The sequence below is a fragment of the Orbicella franksi genome, chromosome 4, assembly GCF_964199315.1.
Source record: "Orbicella franksi chromosome 4, jaOrbFran1.1, whole genome shotgun sequence".
NCBI classification, from domain to species: Eukaryota; Metazoa; Cnidaria; class Anthozoa; order Scleractinia; family Merulinidae; genus Orbicella; species Orbicella franksi.
In genome coordinates, this window is record NC_138148.1 from 8,252,040 (window position 1) to 8,274,371 (window position 22,332).

Sequence of the window (22,332 nt, forward strand, 5' to 3'; positions counted from 1 at the left end):
ACCGCGCCAATTGTGACTTATTCCAAATGTGACTACATTTCCCCGCGCTTTGCGTCAGCTACGTGTATTTACTTCAAGTTTCCATTGGTTCTTTGCTGTCGCCTCGTGGTTCCACAGCTATTTTGACAATGTTATGAGGATTCATGATCAATAACAGGACAGACGCATGAAAAACTGGCATCAATTTTTTAACTTCCTTAATGTTCTGCCTCCAGGTTCATTTTCATATGAAAGGTTTTGCAGGAAGACCTGTTTTGAAACAGAGGCAAAAGGTAACTCAGGAACTGTTCTGTCCTTACATAAGTTAATGTAGGTGAAAATATACTTGCTGGTAATATCACTTGACACAATTACTTCCCTACAACGTGTTCTTTTGATAGCTCACTTTGTAGCTGCGAACGGCGACAAACCATGGACAAATTCACTTTAACCAGAACGTTTAATTCACGATGGGCCATGAGAACAACTCACAGTGATGCCACAATATTACAACGGCGTAATTCTCAGAAAAACACTGACAATTTGAACTAAATCTGACCTAAAAACCCAGGAAAACTTGACATAACTGAGGTTTTAACTCGGTGGCCTCGTGGTCACCGTTCGAAGAGGCCACCTCTACGCATGCGCGAACCTAAATGTGTCTTCACAGGGAACCCAGCAGTGACACAGTTGGTAAAGAGGATGAGCGTGTAGAAGTTTAATTGATAACCTCAGTTCGCTGATTTAAAGGAATCTTTTTCTTTCTTAACGTAACCGACAGCTCGAATGTTACACTTTTCAAGCATTTGATTTTAGTGTATACATAACTAGTTTCATTTGTTCTTTGATAATCTTTCAAACCCATCTTCTTGTTACCTTTCGAATGGAAGATTATCATCGAATCTAATAAATTCCTCTTCAAGTTTATCGGCGCGGCGTGAAATAATGTTTGCCCCCGTGCATACGCGTTCCTTCGATAGCTCGGTTGGTAGAGCGAAGGACTGTAGAAGCGTAGTTGACATCCTAAGGTCGCTGGTTCGACTCCGGCTCGAAGGAGATTTTTTCAATTGCTTTTCAATTTCATTTACTCTATGTGCTGATTTCATTGTTTTACATTTTTATGCGAAGTAAGAATATTTCTAGTTAACTTGTGGCTGATGGTTTTAATATGACTGAAGAAGTTGTGAATTTAGGTCATTGCTTTTCGTAAAAGTTGTGAGAAATTTAAACATTTTACTTTATATTTTTCAACCCTAAATTACTTAAGAATAATTTGGAGGGACGGATAGGAGGAAATGCCTACACTTTGAAATCTCTTCTGCACAGCCGTTCCTTCGATAGCTCAGTTGGTAGAGCGGAGGACTGTAGAAGTTGAATTGATATCCTTAGGTCGCTGGTTCGAATCCAGCTCGAAGGAATGTTTTTTGTTTCGTTTTTTTTTTTTTTTTAACTTTCACTTTGTTTTGAAAAGTAATTGGTTTTGCATTACTACGCGACACGATTGGCTTAAAGGAACTCGCACCACATTTATTCAATCAGAAGTAAAACCACACCAATTGTGACTTGTTCGTTTGCCTTTCCCAGCGCTTTGCATTAGCTACAAGTATTTACTATGAGTTTGGACTGGATCATTGGATTGTGCGCCCTTTCTGATTGGCTATAGTGATTACACTGGTTTTGGTTTTACGACACTCAATAGGCCATTTCCGAGTTGCCCTTGGCCTCTGTGTCAAAACGAGTCTTCATGCAAAGCCATTTATCTCAAAATGTGTTCTGCCTTCACGTTAATCTTCGTGCAAATGAAACTCATTTTCATAGCAAAGGTTTTGCACGAAGAATCGTTTCAATACAAAGGTACAAGGTAACTCGGAAACGGCCTATTGAAAATTGCTCTGTCCTTGGAACTATAGTACGTTAATGTAAGTAAAAATATGCTTGCTCTTAATTTCACTTGACAAAGTTATTTCCCTACAACGTGTTCCTTCGATAGCTCAGTTGGTAGAGCGGAGGACTGTAGAAGTGAAGTTGACATCCTTAGGTCGCTGGTTCGAATCCGGCTCGCAGGAATCTTTTTCTTTCTTAACATAACCGAGAGCTCGTATGTTCCTCTTTTTAAGGATTTTATTTTAGTACACATAACTATTTTCATTTGTTTTTTGGTAAACCTTGAAACCCGTCTTTTTGTTACCCTTCGAAAGGAAAGATTGAATCTAGTAATTTTCGCTTCAATTTTCTCGGTCTGCCATGAAATCCGATTTTCCCGCGCTTTGCGACAGCTACATGAATTTACTTCGAGTTTTGATTCGATCACTGAATTGTCTGTGTCCTTCAGTTTGTGATTGGCTAGAGTGATTACTTTGGCTTTGGTCTTACGACACTCAATTAAACCTCCTCTCTGTCAGTGGATCTAAAATAGGTTAGTGTAAGTGAAATTTCACTTGCTCGTAATTTCCCCTGACATAATTACTTCCCGGCAACGTGTTCCTTCAATAGCTCAGTTTGTAGAGCGGAAGGACTGTAGAAGCGTAGACGACATCCTTAGATCGCTGGTTCGAATCCGGCTCGAGGAGATTTTTTATTGCTTTTCAATCTTATCTACACCATTTGCTGTTTCAATTCTATTGTTTTTTCTATGGGAAGCAAACTAATCACTAATCATTATTTCATTCCACGCCATTGCGCCATTTTACCATATTAGGTCAAGAAAACGCAACCTCGTTCCCAAGGCTTTAACCTGGGAACGAGATTGAAGAGCATGCGCAAAATATGAGCCCGCGTTAAGGTGGCTCAAAACAGAACTATTTCCGTAAGACGCCTGGGCTCTAACGCGCACTTCAGCGCGAGGCATCACCCAATCACCCGAGGGGTCGCGAGATAACGCGCGAGATTAAAGTTTGCAAAACTCAAAACAAACATGGTGGCGCGAGGCCTACTTTGTAAAACTTTGTTTCCGCCAAGTTTAGTAAGCTGTTTGCGTTATCAGTTACTTTTACCTTCGAAAACATCCATCCTTCAGGTAATTTCAAAGGAAAAACATTTTTTAAACTGCTGTGCTGGAACGTAAACGAAAGTTGTGATGTTGATGTTGCGATCGATCGCGCCGGCTATCAGTCTAAAATACAGTAGGAAATAAAATACTCTTCAGGTTTTCTTCGTTCTTTCAACTTGACCAGCCTCACCTTCGGGTATGTATGGTTCTCTTCTCCTACCACTTATGCTGCTAACAACAACAGCGAAAAAGAAAACGCTATTCGCGTTTATTCGCCTTTCTTCGCGTTTATTCGAGTTTATTCGCGTTTATTCGCCTTTATTGGGGCGGAATTGCGGGCTTTGCTGATCAGTGTACCGCCTTCACGCGTGCGCAAGGGGCGATCTTGCAAAGTCGAGATCAGAGATCAAGATCAAAGTCGAGTTCAAAGATCGAGATCGAGATGAAATCCGAGATCTCCTGGTCGAGTTTTTAATTTGCGTGTAGTAGAACGCGCGCCAAAAATTCCGTATTCACGAAGCTAATATCTCAAAAACTGATTCGGTGACCCTACTTGTTTTAAAGGAAAAGATTATTCAACAACAAAACCGGAATGCATGTGCGAATTTGTAAATAAAATTATGGAGTTGAATTCACCCAACCTGGAAACTTTAATTTTTTTTTTTTTTTTTTTCTTTTCAATTAAGGCAAAATCTACTCCACAGATTTTTTTTTTCCAATTTTCCCTGTTTCTTCTTCTGTGGCTAATAAAAAAGATTTTTAGAAAAAAATCTGGGGTCACAGGCTTAGTTTTTAAGATAGGTGCAATCGATGGTAAAAAGAGGGTGAAGATTGTTGCTATGCAACAGAACAGTGCAACCTTAATTTATGACTTAAACACGATGAAAGGTACAGTGGAGAGTTACCTTCAAAGGAATCTTGGTCAAAAACAATTTTATTCAAAATCACAAATTGATGCTTGTTGTTAAATTGTTTCTCTGATTGGAAGTCGATAATTCTTAGCTTCGTCTGTTTTGAATGCTGAGCGTTTCCTCTCAGCTATTTTAAGATTTTAAATTTCCCGCACGCCGCCATGTTTATTTTTGCAGTTTGATGGGAAATTGTGACGTCATTGCGCGATTAGACGTTCATAAAACACTGCATTGGGTGAACCTTAAGATATGAAAGTGCTTCTAATCCTCTATAATTCACGTTCCAGATGAATATGTACAGTTCCAACGAGAAATCTTCTTCTGTAGACTCCATATTGAGAACTCTTACCGCGCACTGACGTCATAAATTATCATAAAGTAAACATGGGGACGCCCAGGTGATTTAAACTGAAAGCCCAACACTTCGTATTCGAACCACTTACAGAGATATCAACTTGACACCCCGAGATTAGTTAAAGGAAACCGTTAGGTATACTTTGGAACTTGAACTGCTTTTCAGCCAAGGTTTCCTTTAAAAAAATTAACACAGCCATTCAAAACAGTGCAGTTTCAAGCCTGAAAAATTGCACCTAGTTCTATAAGTCTCAAAAAGCAGAAAACTTTTTTGAGCCACCTAAAGCTTATGCGATTGGTACGATCTTCGGATGATGCAGTATGTATAAAAAGACTAGAAGCCGAAATACTAGAGACAAGAGAGAGGAGGTAGTGACTACGCTTTGAGATCTCATCTACACGGGCGTTTCTTCGATAGCTCAGTTGGTAGAGCGTTTTCAGCAAACCGCTAATAACTATTTTTTGTTTGTTTGTTTGTTTGTTTGTTTTTTTTTTGGTATTGCTTGAAATCCGTCTACTTGTTACCTTTGGAAAAGAAAACTATAATCCAATCTAGTAAATTCCACTTTATTTTTATCGATGTGGTATGAAATAATGTCTACCCTTTGATATCGTGGCTACATACGCGTTCCTTCGATAGCTCAGTTGGTAGAGCGGAGGACTGTAGAAGCGTGAATGATATCCTTAGGTCGCTGGTTCGAATCCGGCTCGAAGGAAAGATTTTTTTCTTTTTTTTTCCTTTTTTTTTTTAACTCTCCTGACTTGTGTAGAGAGAGTAAACAACGTAGACCATTTTGTTGTGTTTAGCAGTTTCTAGGGCAGTACTTATTCAAAACTCACTCACCAGTGCAAGTCTTTCCAGACCCTTGGTAGCCACGCTTACACACACAGGTTGGTCCCTGAATCAAGTTGCGACAGGTAGCGTTCACGTGACACACTTCTCCCGCGCATGTACCGTCAGCTGTAATCATTACAAAAAAAATAATCATCTAAATGTTTTAGCTCTAGCGTTTAAAAAGTAAGCTTTGTCATGTCTGTTAATGAAAACTTTATGCCTGTTGTGTGACTGATAGTCAAGAAAAGTCAAGAGACATAGCAAATCAAACGCGTTTGGAATAAAGAAAAATAACCCAAACATTTTTGCCAAAGTAAATCTAATTTTCGCTAGGTGAATTAGGAAAAGTATATACGTGTCACAAGAGTGGTCTGTTTCCAGACAACTAGGACGGAGACGACTAATGCTTCCTTTCACGCGGAAAAAAAAAGACTTTTTCACAGGCCATCTCCAAGAATGTTAACTATCGCTTTTCGGAAGATATCCACAGATGCATTGCTACTTACATTCGCACTCAAAACCGTTTCCTTTGTATCCCAGCTTGCAACGGCAAGAAAATGACCCAGGACTGTTGCGACAGTCAGCATGCTGATGGCAGCTGTCATTTGCAGCTTGGCATTCATCCACATCTGTACAGGGAACAGATTAGAGGGTTAGTGTAGAGAAGAAGGAAGCATAAACAAACGAAAGATTGGTCGGACCCCAAGGACGTGTTTTCATAAAAAGTATGTTTGGCTCATAGGTGTTTCCAAAGAGCTTCACAGGTGGTGCCAAGTAAAATGAGACGGGTTGCCAGCAAAACATGCACACAGTCCTTGTTTTTGTGTTCGAACACACCGTATGACACAACACCCAGAAACGGGGCTGAAGAGGGTGACAAAATAGCTGAGAAACTCTATAGTTTAGTTCGCAAATAAAATTTTGTCAGGGACAGAATGCTTCAAGGTCTAAGAAATTGTGAAAAACCTGCTTAGAGGGAGCCAATGATAAATAAACGACAGCCATTTGTGTTTTAAAAACCTTCAGTGAACTTCAAAAACACAAAATAGCACGAATGTACTATTCAATTACCATCACAACTTCGTCCATCCCCTGTCCAGCCAGTCACACAAACGCACTGTCGATCTCTTCCGCTAGCGGTCTTCGGTACGCATGCACCATGTTGATCACATACTACTCCATCGCAGGTGCCGTCAGCTACAGAAGAGAAGAAATAATTTGATGAATATAACAGCCCGAGCAACCCTAACGATGTTATTGAAAAGGAAATCAACGTGTTCTCGTTCTCCGTTTCTTCTTTAAGTACTCACAGACACATTGAGTTCCGTTTCCTTGGTAACCAAGCCGGCAGCGACATTGATAAGAGCCTGGGTTGTTGAAGCAATCTGCATTCAGGTCACACTTGGCTGCGGACGATTTGCACTCGTCAATATCTAAAAAAGAAATAGTCAAACAACACAATAAAGATACTATAAACAGCAATAAACAGCAAGATAATGGAATCAGTATCAAGAGATTCCTTTCCAGGAATGTCTCGATGAATGGTTAAAATGATTAACAGTCAGCGTGAGGCTATAAAGTCTAGTCTTGTACCAGCAAATATTCACCGAGAAGTCTTTAAATCAATAATTTCTCATAAAAGATGATACCGAACAGTCTCATTGCATGCTTGACCAAAAATCCGCCTAAGAAAAAGCAAGGCTTTTTAATTCGAAGGTTTTCACCAACAGCGAGTCGATTTACATATACCACACGATCATGACGTATAATCTAAATATCTTGTTGCTGGATGTTTTCTTGTTCTCTCGTTACTTAATGCCCAGTTTCTCGCAGCTTACCAGCGCAGTAGGTTCCATTCCCTCTCCAACCGTCTCTGCATGAGCACTGGTGTTGATCACCATAAGCTCTTTCCTCGCAGATGGCGTTGGCATCGCAAAAGAATCCATCGCAAGAACCATCAGCTGAAAGTATTAGAGAGAAAATTGTTAAAAAAAAGTGTTGTTGACATTAGTCCAGTGGCACCACTGTGGCAGCGTTCAAACATGTGGCGCTTATCTCGTGATTCTCTGACATGAAGTCGGCAGGGATGTTACTGCGTCGGCTGAATGCAACATTGTGTGTTCGTCCCTTACACAACGAGAGAGTTTCATGAATTTAGATTTTAAATGTATGTCCAATTTTCGCATTTCGTTTGTAGTACGTATCTACAGAAAATTTGGCAACAAACTGGCTGACCTGTAACTCAACGGAGGAAATTATAAAGGTCAGTCATTTAAAACCTCACGCCTTCGTATTAAGTTACGATAACAAACCGCGTCAGTAAAGGTCTTCACCAGTTGCGCATTGGTGTTAATCAGTGACACTATGAAACTGACGGCGATAATGATGATGACGATAGTGGCAACGACGAGGATTGTGTTGATTTATGATGATTAACAATGCATGCCACCTTACGTTTTAGGTCCACTTACACGTGCAATTCACTCCATCTCCAAGGTAACCAAGCTTGCAACGGCACTCAAACGAACCCACAGTATTTACGCACTCTGCCTTCCCGTGACAGTTGTTCTTCAATAGCTGACATTCGTCGACATCTGACAATGCAAATAATAATAATAATGATAATGATAATGATAATGATAATGATAATGATAATGATAATGATAATGATAATGATAATGATAATGATAATGATAATGATAATGATAATGATAATGATAATGATAATGATAATGATAATGATAATGATAATGATAATGATAATGATAATGATAATGATAATGATAATGATAATGATAATGATAATGATAATGATAATGATAATGATAATGATAATGATAATGATAATGATAATGATAATGATAATGATAATGATAATGATAATGATAATGATAATGATAATGATAATGATAATGATAATGATAATGATAATGATAATGATAATGATAATGATAATGATAATGATAATGATAATGATAATGATAATGATAATGATAATGATAATGATAATGATAATGATAATGATAATGATAATGATAATGATAATGATAATGATAATGATAATGATAATGATAATGATAATGATAATGATAATGATAATGATAATGATAATGATAATGATAATGATAATGATAATGATAATGATAATGATAATGATAATGATAATGATAATGATAATGATAATGATAATGATAATAATAATAAATGAGAGCGAGAAAGGACATAAATTACTGATAAAAGAATGGGCGAACCTCCAAGTGGAAACGATTGACTTATAAATTTCGTACAACATTACCGGAGCATGTTCTACCGTCTCCCTGCCAACCATCTTTACACTTGCACTGTCGGCGTTTTTCGGAAAACGATCGGAGACATTCGGCATTGGGGTCGCAAACTACTCCTTCACAGGTGCCATCCGCTAAAAGGATTTGAATGAAAAATCAAAAATATATATTAACAGACACACTAGACTACCATTGGTTGAAACTTGAATATAATAATGCCTACTTTTGCTAAATTTAGCAGAGAGGTGCACTGAAGCTACAAAAAGAGTAATAAAATTAGCTGCGAACGCTCAAGGTTGTGTTGTCAAATTGAGAAAGCCTGGCAGAAGTTTTCAAATTGTGTCGACGTTTTAGCTGTTCTCCCTTCGTCAGTTAACTTAATATTTTCATCCTGGTATGCGAGCGGAGGTACTCAGTCTTAATTTTAGCACTTCTGTGGCAATGTCCCTTTAAAATCACCAAAGGGATTTTAATCCCAAAGATTGTCCTAGAGATAGACGAAAACAGCATTTTTTTATTTAAACCTTAACAATCTGAAACATTATCAAGTAAATGATTGTAAAATTGCTCCTAGATACCACAAGTCTACTTTAATCTCCTTGCCGATCCAAGCAGAACATCGGTGACATAGTGTCATTTAACCAAACAGAGAAAATATTACGGAGGAATTAACACTGAACAAAATGTGACTCACAGACGCAAGTAAAACCGTCTCCTTGGTAACCAGGTCTACATCGACACTCATATGAGCCCTGGGTGTTTAAGCACTCAGCTTCTAAGGAACAATTGTTCTTGAATGGTTTACATTCGTTTATATCTGAACGGAATAACAAGACAATGTTAGATCCTTTGATTAGTTGATGATTTCCTAATTCTTATGGGAAGTTACATCTACGGAAAGAAGCGAACAATGTCGAACACCTTCCGCCGATGCAATCCATCGCGTTCGTTTAATTTCCATTGGTTCGCTTCTGTTACGTTCATATGGACAGAAGTTTAGCTGGTTTTAGGTGCGTTGCGCCCTGGACGCTTTCCGCAGACGCTAACCATCATACGCGTTTGTTATTTTATTTCACTCATAAACATGTAGGACCAGTTGAAGTTATAAGCATTGTATAGCCTTACCGGAGCATGTTTTACCGTCTCCCTGCCAACCGTCTTTACACTTGCACTGTCGGCGTCCTTCGGGAAACGATCGCAGACATTCGGCATTTGGGTCGCAAACTAGTCCTTCACAGGTGCCATCCGCTAAAAGGATTTGAATTAAATATTAAAAATATATCAACAGGCTACTATCATAAGCAAAGCTTCGAAAAAGTCAGATCCCGAAAGACATCTTATCATTGATTTAAACCTTAACATAAAGATTTACTTTTGTTAAATTTACTAATTAAGTGTACAGAAGCTACAAAAGGAGCGATCTAATTCGTTACAAATGCTCAAAGTTGTGATGTCAAATTGAGAGAGCCTGGCAGAGCCTTTTCATTTTGAGTCGACGTTTACGTGGTCCCCCCTTCATCAGTTAATTTAACGTTTCCATCTTGGTGTTTTGGGGCACATTTCAATGGTGCGTTCGAGCTAATTATAAGGACTCAGTTATAATTTTAGCACTTCTGTGGCAGCAACATCTCTTTAATATTACTGTAAGGATGTTAATCCAAAGATTATTCAAAGAGACAGAGGGGAAAAGCAATTTTTTGAATCATCTTACAAGTAATCTCAAACATTATCAAGAAAACGATTGCAAAGTTGCTCCTCGATAATATATTCTATCTAAATCTCCTTGCTGATCCCAGCAGAACATTGCCGACATAGTGTCATTTACAATACAGAAGACTTATCAACGAAATTAAGACAAAACAAAACGTTACTCACAGACGCAGGTGAAGCCGTCTCCCTGGTAACCAGGCCTACACCGACACTCATATGAGCCCTCGGTATTTAAGCACTCAGCTTCTAAGGAACAGTTGTTCTTGAATGGTTGGCACTCATTTATATCTGAACAGAATAACAAGATGACGTTACATCCTTAGATTAGTTGATAATTTCCTAATTCTTATGGGAAGTTACATATACGGAAAGAAGCGAGCAACGTCGAACACCTTCCGCAGAAGCAATCCATCGCGTAAATTTAATTTCCATTGGTTCGCTTCTGGTACGTTCGTATGGAGGGAAGTTTAGCTGGTTTCAGATACGTTGCGTGTTCAACGCTTTCCGAAGACGTTAGACATCATACGCGTTCCCTATTTTATTCGACTCGTAAACATGTAGAACCAGTTGAAGTTATAAGCATTGTATAGCCTTACCGGAGCATGTTTTACCGTCTCCCTGCCAACCATCTTTACACTTGCACTGTCGCCGTCCTTCGGGAAACGATCGGAGACATTTGGCATTGGAGTCGCAAACTACTCCTTCACAGGAGCCATCCGCTGAAAGGATTTAAATTAAATAATAAAAGTATATCAACAGGCTACTACATTAGCAAAGCTTCGAAAAAGTCGATCACATCCCGAAACACATCTTGTCATTGATTTAAACCTAAACATAATGATCTACTTTTGTTAATTTACTAAATAAATGTACAGAGGCTACAAAAAGAGTGATATAATTAGTTACATATGCTCAAGGTTGTGATGTCAAATTGAGAGAGCCTGGCAGAAGTTTTCAAATAAGTCGACGTTTACGTAGTCCCCCCTTCATCATTTGACTGAATATTTCCAACTCAGCTTGGTGTTTTGGGGGAACATTTCAGTGGTGTGTGCGAGCCAATTATAAGGTACTCAGTTATTCTTTTTAGTACTTATGTGGCTAAAGATGTAGCAACATTTCTTTAATAGAACTATAAGGATTTTAATCCAAAGATTATCCAAAGAGATAGAGATATATAACAATTTTTGATAATTCTTACAAGTAATGTCAAACATTGTCAGGAAAACGACTGCAAAATTGCTCCATAATATAGTCTACCTAAATTTCCTTGCCGACCTGAGTAAAACTTTAGCGACATAGTAAAATTTACAGTACGGCGAAATTATTACAGGTTAATAAAGACTGAACAAAACGTGACTCACAGACGCAGGTGAAGCCGTTTCCCTGGTAACCAGGCCTGCATCGACACTCATATGAGCCCTCGGTGTTTAAGCACTCAGCTTCTAAGGAACAGTTGTTCTTGATTGGCTCGCACTCGTTTATATCTGAATGGAATAGCAAGACAATGTTAGATCCTTTGACTAGTTGATGATATGCTTATTCTTATGGACAGGTACTTCTGCGGATAGAAGCAAACAATGTCGAACACCCTCCGCAAATCAGAATGCAAGCCATGGCATTAGTTTAATTTCCATTGGTTCGCTTCTGTTACGTTCATATGGGGGGAGTTTAGCTTGTTTTAGGTAGGTTGCGCCCTCGGCGTTTTCCGTAGATGCTAGCCATCATACGCATTCGCTATTTTATTTCACTCATAAAACATGTTGGACCAGTTGAAGTTATAAACATTGTATAGCCTTACCGGAGCAGGTTTTACCGTTTCCCTGCCAACCATCTTTACACTTGCACTGTCGCCGTCCTTCGATAAACGATCGGAGACATTCGGCATTGGAGTCACAAACTACCCCTTCACAGGAGCCATCCGCTGAAAGGATTTAAATTAAATATTAAAGGATCACTTTCAAGAGCAGAGCTTCAAAATTTAAAATTCGAAAAACAACTTTTTATGTAACAGAACGGTCTACGTTTGTCAAATTTACCACATTACTGAGAGCATTGAAGCTATAAAAAGAGCGATATAATAAGATACGTATGCAGAAGACTGGGATGTCAAATTGATTAAGCCTGGAAGGTTGGAAAAATCTGTCGCCTTAACAATCTGTTTTCTCTTGATCAGTTAACTTAACAATTTCATATGGTGCTTTCAAGGAACGTTTGGTTTACGAGCGAAGGTACACAGTCATAATTTTAGCACTTTGATGGCCAGTGATGTAGCAATGTTCCTTTAATGGAACTGTAGGAATTTAAATCCTAAAGATTATCCAAAAACGATAGAGTGGTGGACGAAAAAAGCATTAGAAAAAGTCTTTCACACAATCTAAATAAAATCAAAAAAACCATTGGAAAATTCCTCATCCTTAGTACAATCTACCTAAATCCCTTTGCAGAACCTCGGCAGCATAACATACTGTCATTTAATTTCAAAAAGAAAGACTGAAAAAAAAAAAAAAAAAGGAAAGAAAAGAAAAGACAAAAAAACGAGACTCACAGACGCAGGTAAAACCGTCTCCTTGATAACCAGGCCTACATCGACACTCATATGAGCCCTCGGTGTTTACGCACTCAGCTTCTAAGGAACAGTTGTTCTTAAAGGGTTTACACTCGTTTATATCTGAACAGAATAACAAGACAATGTTAGATCCCTTGATTAGCTGGTAATTCTACATCTCTCATACGCAGGTACATATACGGATGGAAGTGAACAACGTCGAACAATTCCCAGAAATGTAAGCTGTCCCATCAGTTTAATTTCCATTGGTTAGCCTTTGTTACGTCACAAGAGTTAGGCTGGTTTTAGATACATTGCACGTTCAATTTTTCCCGCAGACGCTAATCAACATGCGTGTTCTTTACTGATTTTACTTCACCCAAGCATGCACAGCATGTTGGTGCCCACATATACACTGCACGTTCCAATAACGTATTGTGGAAATAAAACGATACAATGATAACCTCTAAACTCTTTCCTACTGGTCTCTTTAGTTTCCAGACTAAATGGTTACAAGTGTACTAGCCCAATTTCGATATAATAAAATTCTAACTTTGCACCGAGGCTTAAAGAGAATGAAACAAAAGAAGTTGCGTCGAGGTTGAGGGATGAATAATGAATTTCTTTTGTTTTATCCTCCTAGGCCTCGGAGCTAAGCTAGAATTTTAGTATAGCGAAATTTGCCTATTAAAGACGTAGTGCTGTGACTTAGTTGGCCCCAGTGCTTTGATCACTTCATGTTTACAGTTTCAAGATACTGACCAAAGCAGGTTTGGCCATCTCCATTCCAGCCTTTGTTACACGAGCAACGCTGTTGTCCTTCATCAAAAACACATTCCGCGTTCAAGTCACAAAGTTTTCCAGCACAACTGCCATCCGCTAGTGAAGGAAAAATGAAGAAAATGTAATTAATAAAAGCTGAATACTTTCTTTGGGGTATGTTGTGATAAAAAATTTATTTGTTTGCAAAAGTCAGGCCGAGGGTGTCGGGCTTAGTAAACAAATCAGCACGGCGAGTTAGAAAACGTCAACCTGGTATTTTAGGATGTATATGGGACGTGGAATTGACAGACATCATTGGCAAGGACATGCCGGTATATGTATTCTGTTTCAAAAAGGAAGAGAGTAAAGGCAGGTACACAGTTGAACCCAAGAAGGAGAAGGGGCAATTCGTGAAGAGGTTGATAGTGGAACACAGATGAAGCTTTGCGAAACACGTGGTAACTTCATACAGCGAACGGTATGTTAAACCAATGAATTACTTGGTGACGACCTTATCGCACGACAACAGAAGATCGAATCAGTATGAGCAAAGAACCAGCAAGCTTGCGATGGATTACGTAGAGGAAAGACTTTCTTTTCTGTTTGTGTTCACTTACAAGTACAGTTGAAGCCATTTCCCTTGAACCCGGCCTTGCAACGGCATTGGTATGAGCCCTCAGTGTTTGAACAGTCAGCATTGCGGTCGCATTCGTTTTCTTTTGCCTGGCACTCGTCTATATCTAAGAAAGATTAAAAGCAACGATTTATAGTAGTATCGAAGATCTGCACGTACGTATGTTCGAGAGGAGTGCTTATCAGTTAGCTCCTCCAAAGACCAACAGCCGAGAGTGATCAACATTAATTCATCCTTGCAAAGCAAGCATTTTGAAGGAGGTACGTGACAGGAATAATCGGAGAGAAGAACTTCTTTTTTAACATTTTTCGGCGAGCAACAAGCCAAAGATGGTCCAGTGAAACAGCATTTGGTTTCCCACAGGATTTTCCCTACAAATGGAAAGCCTCCCCTGATCACATACCATAACAGGTTCGTCCGTCTCCTTGCCAACCTTCCTTACAAACACACAATCGTCGTCTGCTAGGAACGAACTCAATACACTCTGCATTTGGATGACATCTGGTTCCTTCACATTTATCCGAATCAGCTGAAGGGAAAAGGACAAAGAGAAAAATAAAAAGCTTGAACAACGCACCATACAAGCGCACTACAAACAAGTGTTTTTCAAAATTTAACCTTTTTACGGAGGGTTTTAAACGCTACACTTCTTTGGGCAGTTCAGGTCACTTATTTGAGTTCTTTAAAACAGAACGAAGCAATGTTAAGGCCGTTTTACTGGTATAACTATACTTTTTTCTTTGTATCGCATAACGCCCTAAAATAGAGTGACCTAGTACTTTAAAAAGTGACAATTAAACGTAGCTCGCTATACACAAGTAATTATGGAAATCCAGGAGAACAACTCGATCTAAAGATCGCTGGATAGCGCTCAATTTGTCCACTGACACGATCCGAGGAGAACTTGCAAACCATTGCATGCAACAAAACTTGCAAAACGAGGCTCTTATGGAAGTTGAAATCCAATATAACAAAGACTCACAGACGCAGTCATATCCGTCTCCCTGGAAACCAGGTCTACACCGGCATGAGTATGAACCCTCGGTATTGACGCATTCACCATCTCTATGGCAACTGTTCATGAAAGGCTGACATTCGTCTATATCTGTGGATGAAAGCAACAAGGAAACGCTTGATTTTGGCTTCAAAGCTGGCAGCAAATTTTTCAACTTCACGAAAAACACGCCGGAGGGTCAGCTTCGACTCAAACCTTGTCATGAAGGTTTTACATGATGCTAGAAGAGAATGCTAGGATCAGAAAATGTTGCAAGAAAAAATGTTTCAATACCAAGGCAGGTTTGGCCATTTCCAGTCCATCCTGGATTGCAAACGCACTGCCGCATTTCACCGGATGAAGGCTGGGAACAATTAGCGTTGGCATCGCAGACTACTCCACCACATTTCAAGTCGACTGCTAGGGAAAAAAAAGAAAGGAGGAAGAATCATAACAGAGAGAAATCTTAAAATACCGATTTGAACCGCATCATTGGTTTCTATTTCTTTACAGAATAGGTTATGCTATAAGCAATCAAATTTAATCCATCGCCTCCTCAAGCATGCGCGCCGTTACAAGCCCTAGGTGGTTATACACTAGACATAACATGACACTTTCGCTTTAACTAATCATATTCAATAATATCCGAAAGCTAATACTTAGAGAGCTAAGGTTGAGTTTCCCATCACAGAATGGTCGTGTATATCTTGTTTTTCTTAGCCGGTTTTCAAGATTCAACTTATTTCACTAATTATTGCCATAATTACTAAGTTTCAAATTATTTTTCCAGTTTCCCATTTTCCTAAAGATAGCCACATCGACTACAGTCACTCCCTAACTACGGGTTCCTTCTAATCGTCGCATGCTGCCCTACTAAACCAAACCCTTGTTAATTTGCTTTCCTGTTATCGAATTTGCTAATATCACACTAAAACTCCCTGTCAACATCCTTAGAGGTACGTAAGAAGAAGAAAGATTAAAACGCAAATGGCTTCGCTTTTTTTCTGACCTTCACAAGTCTTTCCGTCACCCTGCCAGCCATCTGTGCATACACACTGACCAGGTTTTTCAGGTGACGGTTTAAAACAAGTGGCGTTGACATCGCATTGGACTCCATCACAGGTACCATCAGCTGAAAAAGGGAAATGAAATTCAGGTAAACCGAATATCGACTGCAAAACAAATGCAGTACCCTTACTTTACTGATTTCCTACACGGTCAAATTAGAGAAACTTAGAACTGTATTACTCAGGTCTGGTGGTAATGATTTCGTCTGGTAGCTTGATTGGTAGAGAGAGACACAAAACGCGGATGACTTGTATTACACGACAACTGTTTGATAGGGGGAAAATAATAAGACAGCACCAGAAAGATTGTTTTCGTTTTTTGTTTGTTTTCTTTGTTTAATTGCTGTTTCGTTACTTCTTAGCTACTCTTGACCAACAGACGAGCGAGGTGAAAAGCAACTTCAACAGTGTTAAGCCCTTCTGTAAACAGAAAAACAGACAGACGAAAATGTTACCAGCGCCATTTTGTTCATTCTGCATACGTAATTAGGCACCTACATATGCAATTGAAGCCATCTCCTTGGTAGCCTGGCCTGCAGCGGCAATTATACGAACCAACTGTGTTGATGCAATCAGCACGCAACGGATGGCACAAGTTTTTAAAGGGTTTGCATTCGTCAGCATCTGTAAAAAGAGAGGTAGTCGTCTTAGATACAGCATGCCAGATCAGTTAAGAGTTTACTTATTTGTTTCACCCTCTGTACTTAGCCAAGAATCTGCGTGGAACACTGTATCGTCTGGGTGCCCTTTCTGGTTGCTCTTCGTTTGGTAAACGATTTTTGATAATGCTGGACTATCTTATATAACATGAATATGTGATCAGAAAGAGCTACATAACTATTTATTCCGAACCAGCCTGTGTAACCAGTGCCACTTCTCACTAAAGAAACGAACAAAATAACCCTTGCTAATGACGAAGCGCCGCAGCGGTTCGCGTAGTGTCTCTGAATCGTCGCCAAGATAAGGCCTTCAATTTGCGAACACGTATTAACATGCATCGACCAGCGACCCTATGCGGATCTCTGCAGAGAATTTCGGAGGTGTCTCGAGCGCAGGAAGAATCAAGCCGTGGACGGAATGAAACGCCTGCTTAATCAGAGTACAAAAGTCAAATTTTAATTGTCAAGTATGGCCTCACTAATGGACCAAAAAGGATCACCTGTACCGCCATTTAAAGCATGCAACTGATTAGCCCTACAATGCAAACGACTTAATGTTCGTATTACCAGAACAGACTTGTCCGTCGCCTTCCCAACCTTTGTCACATTCACACTGGGGTGGACCGTCATCCAAAGGCTGGACACATTGGGCATGGGTATCACACGCAACGCCATTACAGTTTCCCTCAGCTGAAAGGAAAGGACAATATTAAAAAACAGCTTCTATCAGTTTCAACTGTCATGATTGTGACTCCATGCCGCAAAATAAGGAACAGATGCATGGGTCGATGGCTGAAAGATCGTTTTTCTTATTTATCTATAAAAAACGATAGAGAAGTCGGATGAAAACGGCCACGTAATCAAGTGTCCAATGTTAAAAATAATGTAACAGACACAGCCCAGAATGAAGGAGATCCTTTTGTGACATTTATACCTGGACCTACCTCTTTCGCAACGGAATCCATCACCAGTAAATCCTGTATTGCATTCACACTGAAACGAGCCATTCGTGTTGATGCAGTTTGCGTTCAGGTCACACGGACTTCGAGTAAGATTGCACTCGTTTTCGTCTAAGGAAAAAAAAAAAGAAGACTTTAAAGAGCAATGAAAGATGTTTATTGAGCTTTATCGAACCGTAAACCTAAATTTACTAACAAAATGTTTACAAAAAGACTAATGGGGAGTAAGGAGCTGATAACTCCTGTGCCAGTTCGTAGTATCACACCACTCTTCCTTAAGCACTTTGACATTTGATGGGGACTTTTAGATCACAGTGTGTATTGCATGGATTGCTTACCCTCGCAACTAACTCCATCGCCTTGGAAACCATCCTTGCATAAACATCCCCGAATAGAATCACAAATAGCATCCGGGTGACAGTCCACACCCATGCAGGAATCATCAGCTGGAGATATAAACACACATGCACAGGCACACACCGTGAGAAGCTATCGCTAGCAACCTTTAAAACTGATTTAAAAGTTTCTGCCTTGGTTTTAAAGTTAAATCGTAGGTAGCCACAAATTCCAAACTCACTTTATGAAGCAAAACTACATTTATAAGGTAATCATGGTATTTTCACTCAGCAGAACAAGTTAAACAAGTGTAAGACTTGGCAACGCTGAATGCAGCCTCTATGGATTCCCTGCAGGCCCGGCCCGTCTCATGGACGGGAACTGGCCATTTACAACGTGTGAAAAAATATCACCTAGCTTGGAAAAATGCTCTGAAGAGCCGCCAAAAACACAGAAGTTAACAACAGCAACAACAACAGCAACAACAAAAGAAAAGGAGAGAAAAGAAAAATATATTGAGAGCAATTAACAAGAGAAAATATTTTGAGCATAGATCAACAACTTACAGACACACTTGCGGTTAACTTCCATATATCCTTTCTTGCATAGACATTCATAGCTTCCAAATGTATTTTGACATTCAGTGCTGTTGTCTGGACAAATGTCGTCACTTTCAGCACACTCATTCAAATCTGCAACAGAAGAGCATTAGAAAGCACAAACAATATCAGGTTAACTAATACAGGAAGGAAAAACAAAAACACTAAACACGATAACAGAAAAGAAAAGATACAACTTGACAGAACAAAGTAAATAGGCACTGACTAGGAAGTAATTAGAAACATGAACAACAACGACACGAAATAAAGGTTAAAGAAAACAAAACAGAACTTTTGACTAACGCAAAAGTAGGCATACAATATTTTTGAAAAACACACACGAAAAAGGCAAAAATTATTAGTAACCTTTACAGTCTACTCCGTTGCCAGTGAAGCCGTACTGACACTGACACTCTTCTTTGCCCGTATCAGGTTTTACTTGACACGAGGCATACATGTGACACTTCTCTCCACCACAGCCATCAGTGGAATCTGCCACGCAATACATAAAAAAACAAGTGAGGTGGTAAATAATAAGTAAGGGTCAACAGCGAGTACTCTGATCATGACTGGGCGAGGAAAAGTTCAGAATTCTCATTTAAAACGTGAAAGCGAAAATCGGGGAAATTTTATTTTATGTATACGACAGGTTGTAGAATGCTGGAAACTAAGATGAACAGCGTCAGAAATAAAATTTGACCACCAGCAATAACGTATTCAAATTCCAATTGGACCGGGATAAAGGACCCATATGAAAACCTGCTAAAGCTGATGTGGGTCTTCTCTAAATCTTGTAATATGAATTTTGGTACGGAAGTAACCCCGTTGAATCATAACCGTCCGTAGCTGCGGATTAAAAGACCGCAAATGAAAATCGTGTTTACTTAGACGCAACCTTACCTCTGGTGCACTCCTGTCCGTTTCCTGTGTAACCCTCTTTACATTTACACGTGTATGAGCCCTCAGTGTTGATGCAGTCAGCGAATTCATGACACAAGTTATTCTCCAAACATTCATTATTGTCTAGAAAACAAACCAAATTATTTCACTAGAGACTAGGACCAACAACTTCCTAACATGAGCTCGATTCAGTTCGTTCGTGTTGCGGGCAAAGCGTATAAGTATTTTAACCGAAAACTATATATGTAACTGATATCATGTATTCGTGTCGGCATCTACATGATGAAAGCCTGCATCTAAATAGAGATTTAGAGCGGGAAAGCTGGAACCTAAGAAGTCGTTAATTTCCTTACCGGAAAATACCTCCCAATCTAGAGTAAGAATATCTTTCTGCTAAGTATGGAAATGAACCTAACAGCGACATTGCAGACCCCCCCCCCCAAAAAAAAAAAAGAAAAAAAAAAAGCCAGGACGATATTTGTCGCAATTTCCATGTCGCTGGGCAGATGCACGCAGCATGTGATTTGAAAATATCGGAAATTATTCACTGATACTTGCCTGCGCACGTGACCCCATCTCCTTGGTAACCATTGTTACAGACACACTTAAGGCTGTCCTGATCGTCGAGACACTGAGCTTGTGAATGGCACTTCTTGCCACTGCACAACTGACCAACCTCCTCTGGAAGCAGAAAATAAGTTGATACTTGCAGCCACGAACTGGGAATTGAAATTCCTCTTACTAATTCCAGGACAAAACTTTTACTCAGTTTTGAAAATCAAGACAATAACTCGCAGTAACAAAGAATTGCAGGTTATGGCATGATATCTAGACTCGATTTCCACCGCTCTCTCGAGTCCGGGCTTTTCCAGTGATGCATTTGCCACCTGAGCATTCATTTTCCCAACATAGCTATTTGAAACAATGGAATTCAAAATGGCCGTCGTATCGCCTGAAAGGTCCATTGAGTCTACATGATATCTAATGTCTAGGTTGATTTGATTTCTTTACTTTTCCATTCATAAATTTAAACGGGGTCTGTAATGTTCAAGATGTTAAAATCGTCTTTGTTCGCTATGTTGCGGGGGTTTGTAAATCAATATATGGAAACTCAACCGAAATCTATCCATTTTCTTTTTAGAATGCTCACCCTTCACACACGTGAATCCATCACCAAGGTAACCTTTCTTGCACTGGCATTTATACGAACCCACGGTGTTCGTGCAGTCAGCGTCACTGTGACACTTGTCCTGACTTTCTTTACATTCGTCTACATCTAAAACAAAAAATGCAACGTTCGTCCAATTAAATTGAACATATTTTACCGATTTTCCTAAATCTGCTGCAATATCTTGGTTCTGCACATGGCAAAGTAAAATTGTGCTTTAACTTTAAGAAGGAAATCTTCAAGTCTATAGATGTACAGGAGCCCTTATTTCAACTTACGAACTGTCTCTCGTACTCCCTAGCCACCTCTTCCACACACCCCACACACGCCACCCCTCCAACTCCGAGAGCATTTACTAGAGCCTAACCAAATAGAGTTTATTATCAATCAGGGTAACAGTCAAGACGTAATTGGTGATTTGAGAAAAAAAACCCTCTTAATTTCGATTTGTTAACAGCATATATTGCTTTAGCTTTTCAGAAGAAAAGAAGCCTTGATGGACAAAGATAGGGCCAAGGGTAAAATGAAACCAAATGAACATGATTGCCAGCTAACGTAACTATCTCAATGTCGAGAGTCGAGAGTCGAGGGTAACTTAGAAAATATATTAAAATAAAGTGAAAAATAAAAAATAAAAAAATAAAAATAAAAATAAAAATATAGTATATATGAAATAAATTGCTGAAGAAATCAAGACAGAATTTTCTTTCGCCAGCTTTTAAAGAAAAGGGGATGGCAATGTCTGTTTTATCCACTTGTCACGCGACGTTTTGGTCGTAGAAATGATCTCCAATAACTGCATTTACTATACTCGTACGCTCAAAAGACTAAGGTTACACCCTGCTTTAGAGCTGGTGGTCTAGTATTGCACAGTTTCCAATAAATACTAAATAAACTAGAGAGAACTATTTGAAAGTATCCAATGTTATCTTGGGCAGTCAATGGACAAACAGGAAGACATTGAAGGCTAAGATAAGATGACAGACATGCTATCCTCTATTCTTTAGTACTTCACGTAACCCTATTTTAATCCAGTGTTTACGTTAATTTTGTTTGCTTGGCGAGTATTAGAACAAGGCATGAAAACAATGAAAGCAAAGATAGTTACTGGTTTATAATAATGTTCTATAGTCCTAAATGAAGATAATAAGCGTGAATATCGAGAAATGAAAATTAGCGTGCATGTTTCCTTTGATAAAAGTTTACGTTTGCGTGACAGTACAGAGAGCGCTGTTGGTACTACCGCCCAAGACTACAAGGAGCGAGAAGTCATTTGGCCGTGTCACGCAACGCTTTACTCAAAAAAATAAAAAAAGAAAAAGAAAAGCTGGAGAAAGAAAATTCTGTCTTGATTTTTTCAGCAATTTATTTCATATATACTTTTTTTAAAATTTTATTTCAATATACTTTTTAAGTTACCCCTCGACCCTCGACATGTTACCCCCGACATGTTACCCTCGACTCTCGACTCTCGACAATTAGATACACTCGTGTGCGGGCAGTCCAAGAGAGCTGAGGAACAACTTTTCAATACTCACCGCGGGAGGTTCCGTGACAGAGAAGAAACTGACCACATTGACGTAAAGCAGGATACGGCCGTGCTTGAAACGAATCGTGACATGTAATTTTATGCCTTGAAAATTACAG

The 22,332-nt window shown here is 39.2% G+C and overlaps 1 protein-coding gene and 4 non-coding genes across 7 annotated transcripts in view; 4 read left to right on the forward strand and 1 right to left on the reverse strand.

Annotated features, from left to right (window-relative positions):
* Positions 1-22,332, reverse strand: part of LOC145484395 (uncharacterized) — a 71,882-nt gene that overhangs the window by 36,689 nt on the left and 12,861 nt on the right. Inside the window, exons 14-42 of one of the 3 annotated variants that reach the window (XM_081463012.1) lie at positions 20,668-20,793; positions 20,076-20,198; positions 19,518-19,640; positions 18,984-19,109; positions 18,585-18,710; positions 18,021-18,128; positions 17,668-17,793; positions 17,291-17,413; positions 16,563-16,688; positions 16,007-16,129; positions 15,292-15,414; positions 14,986-15,108; positions 14,407-14,532; positions 13,987-14,109; positions 13,370-13,486; positions 12,608-12,730; positions 11,861-11,983; positions 11,424-11,546; positions 10,659-10,781; positions 10,228-10,350; positions 9,478-9,600; positions 9,047-9,169; positions 8,364-8,486; positions 7,540-7,662; positions 6,907-7,029; positions 6,379-6,501; positions 6,140-6,265; positions 5,575-5,697; positions 5,078-5,194 (exon numbers count right to left, since the gene is read on the reverse strand). In XM_081463012.1, coding sequence (XP_081319138.1) covers positions 5,078-5,194; positions 5,575-5,697; positions 6,140-6,265; positions 6,379-6,501; positions 6,907-7,029; positions 7,540-7,662; positions 8,364-8,486; positions 9,047-9,169; positions 9,478-9,600; positions 10,228-10,350; positions 10,659-10,781; positions 11,424-11,546; positions 11,861-11,983; positions 12,608-12,730; positions 13,370-13,486; positions 13,987-14,109; positions 14,407-14,532; positions 14,986-15,108; positions 15,292-15,414; positions 16,007-16,129; positions 16,563-16,688; positions 17,291-17,413; positions 17,668-17,793; positions 18,021-18,128; positions 18,585-18,710; positions 18,984-19,109; positions 19,518-19,640; positions 20,076-20,198; positions 20,668-20,793 — 3,561 coding nt within the window. Of the gene's footprint in view, positions 1-5,077; positions 5,195-5,574; positions 5,698-6,139; positions 6,266-6,378; positions 6,502-6,906; positions 7,030-7,539; positions 7,663-8,363; positions 8,487-9,046; positions 9,170-9,477; positions 9,601-10,227; positions 10,351-10,658; positions 10,782-11,423; positions 11,547-11,860; positions 11,984-12,607; positions 12,731-13,369; positions 13,487-13,986; positions 14,110-14,406; positions 14,533-14,985; positions 15,109-15,291; positions 15,418-16,006; positions 16,130-16,562; positions 16,689-17,290; positions 17,414-17,667; positions 17,794-18,020; positions 18,129-18,584; positions 18,711-18,983; positions 19,110-19,517; positions 19,641-20,075; positions 20,199-20,667; positions 20,794-22,332 lie in introns of all 3 variants that reach the window. The other 2 variants (XM_081463011.1, XM_081463013.1) reach the window with 2 other exon arrangements.
* Positions 950-1,035, forward strand: Trnay-gua (transfer RNA tyrosine (anticodon GUA)). Its single transcript is given in 2 exon segments — positions 950-986; positions 1,000-1,035. It is a non-coding gene; the product is annotated as a tRNA-Tyr (tRNA).
* Positions 1,311-1,396, forward strand: Trnay-gua (transfer RNA tyrosine (anticodon GUA)). Its single transcript is given in 2 exon segments — positions 1,311-1,347; positions 1,361-1,396. It is a non-coding gene; the product is annotated as a tRNA-Tyr (tRNA).
* Positions 1,960-2,045, forward strand: Trnay-gua (transfer RNA tyrosine (anticodon GUA)). Its single transcript is given in 2 exon segments — positions 1,960-1,996; positions 2,010-2,045. It is a non-coding gene; the product is annotated as a tRNA-Tyr (tRNA).
* On the forward strand, positions 4,864-4,949 carry Trnay-gua (transfer RNA tyrosine (anticodon GUA)). The gene is given in 2 exon segments: positions 4,864-4,900; positions 4,914-4,949. It is a non-coding gene; the product is annotated as a tRNA-Tyr (tRNA).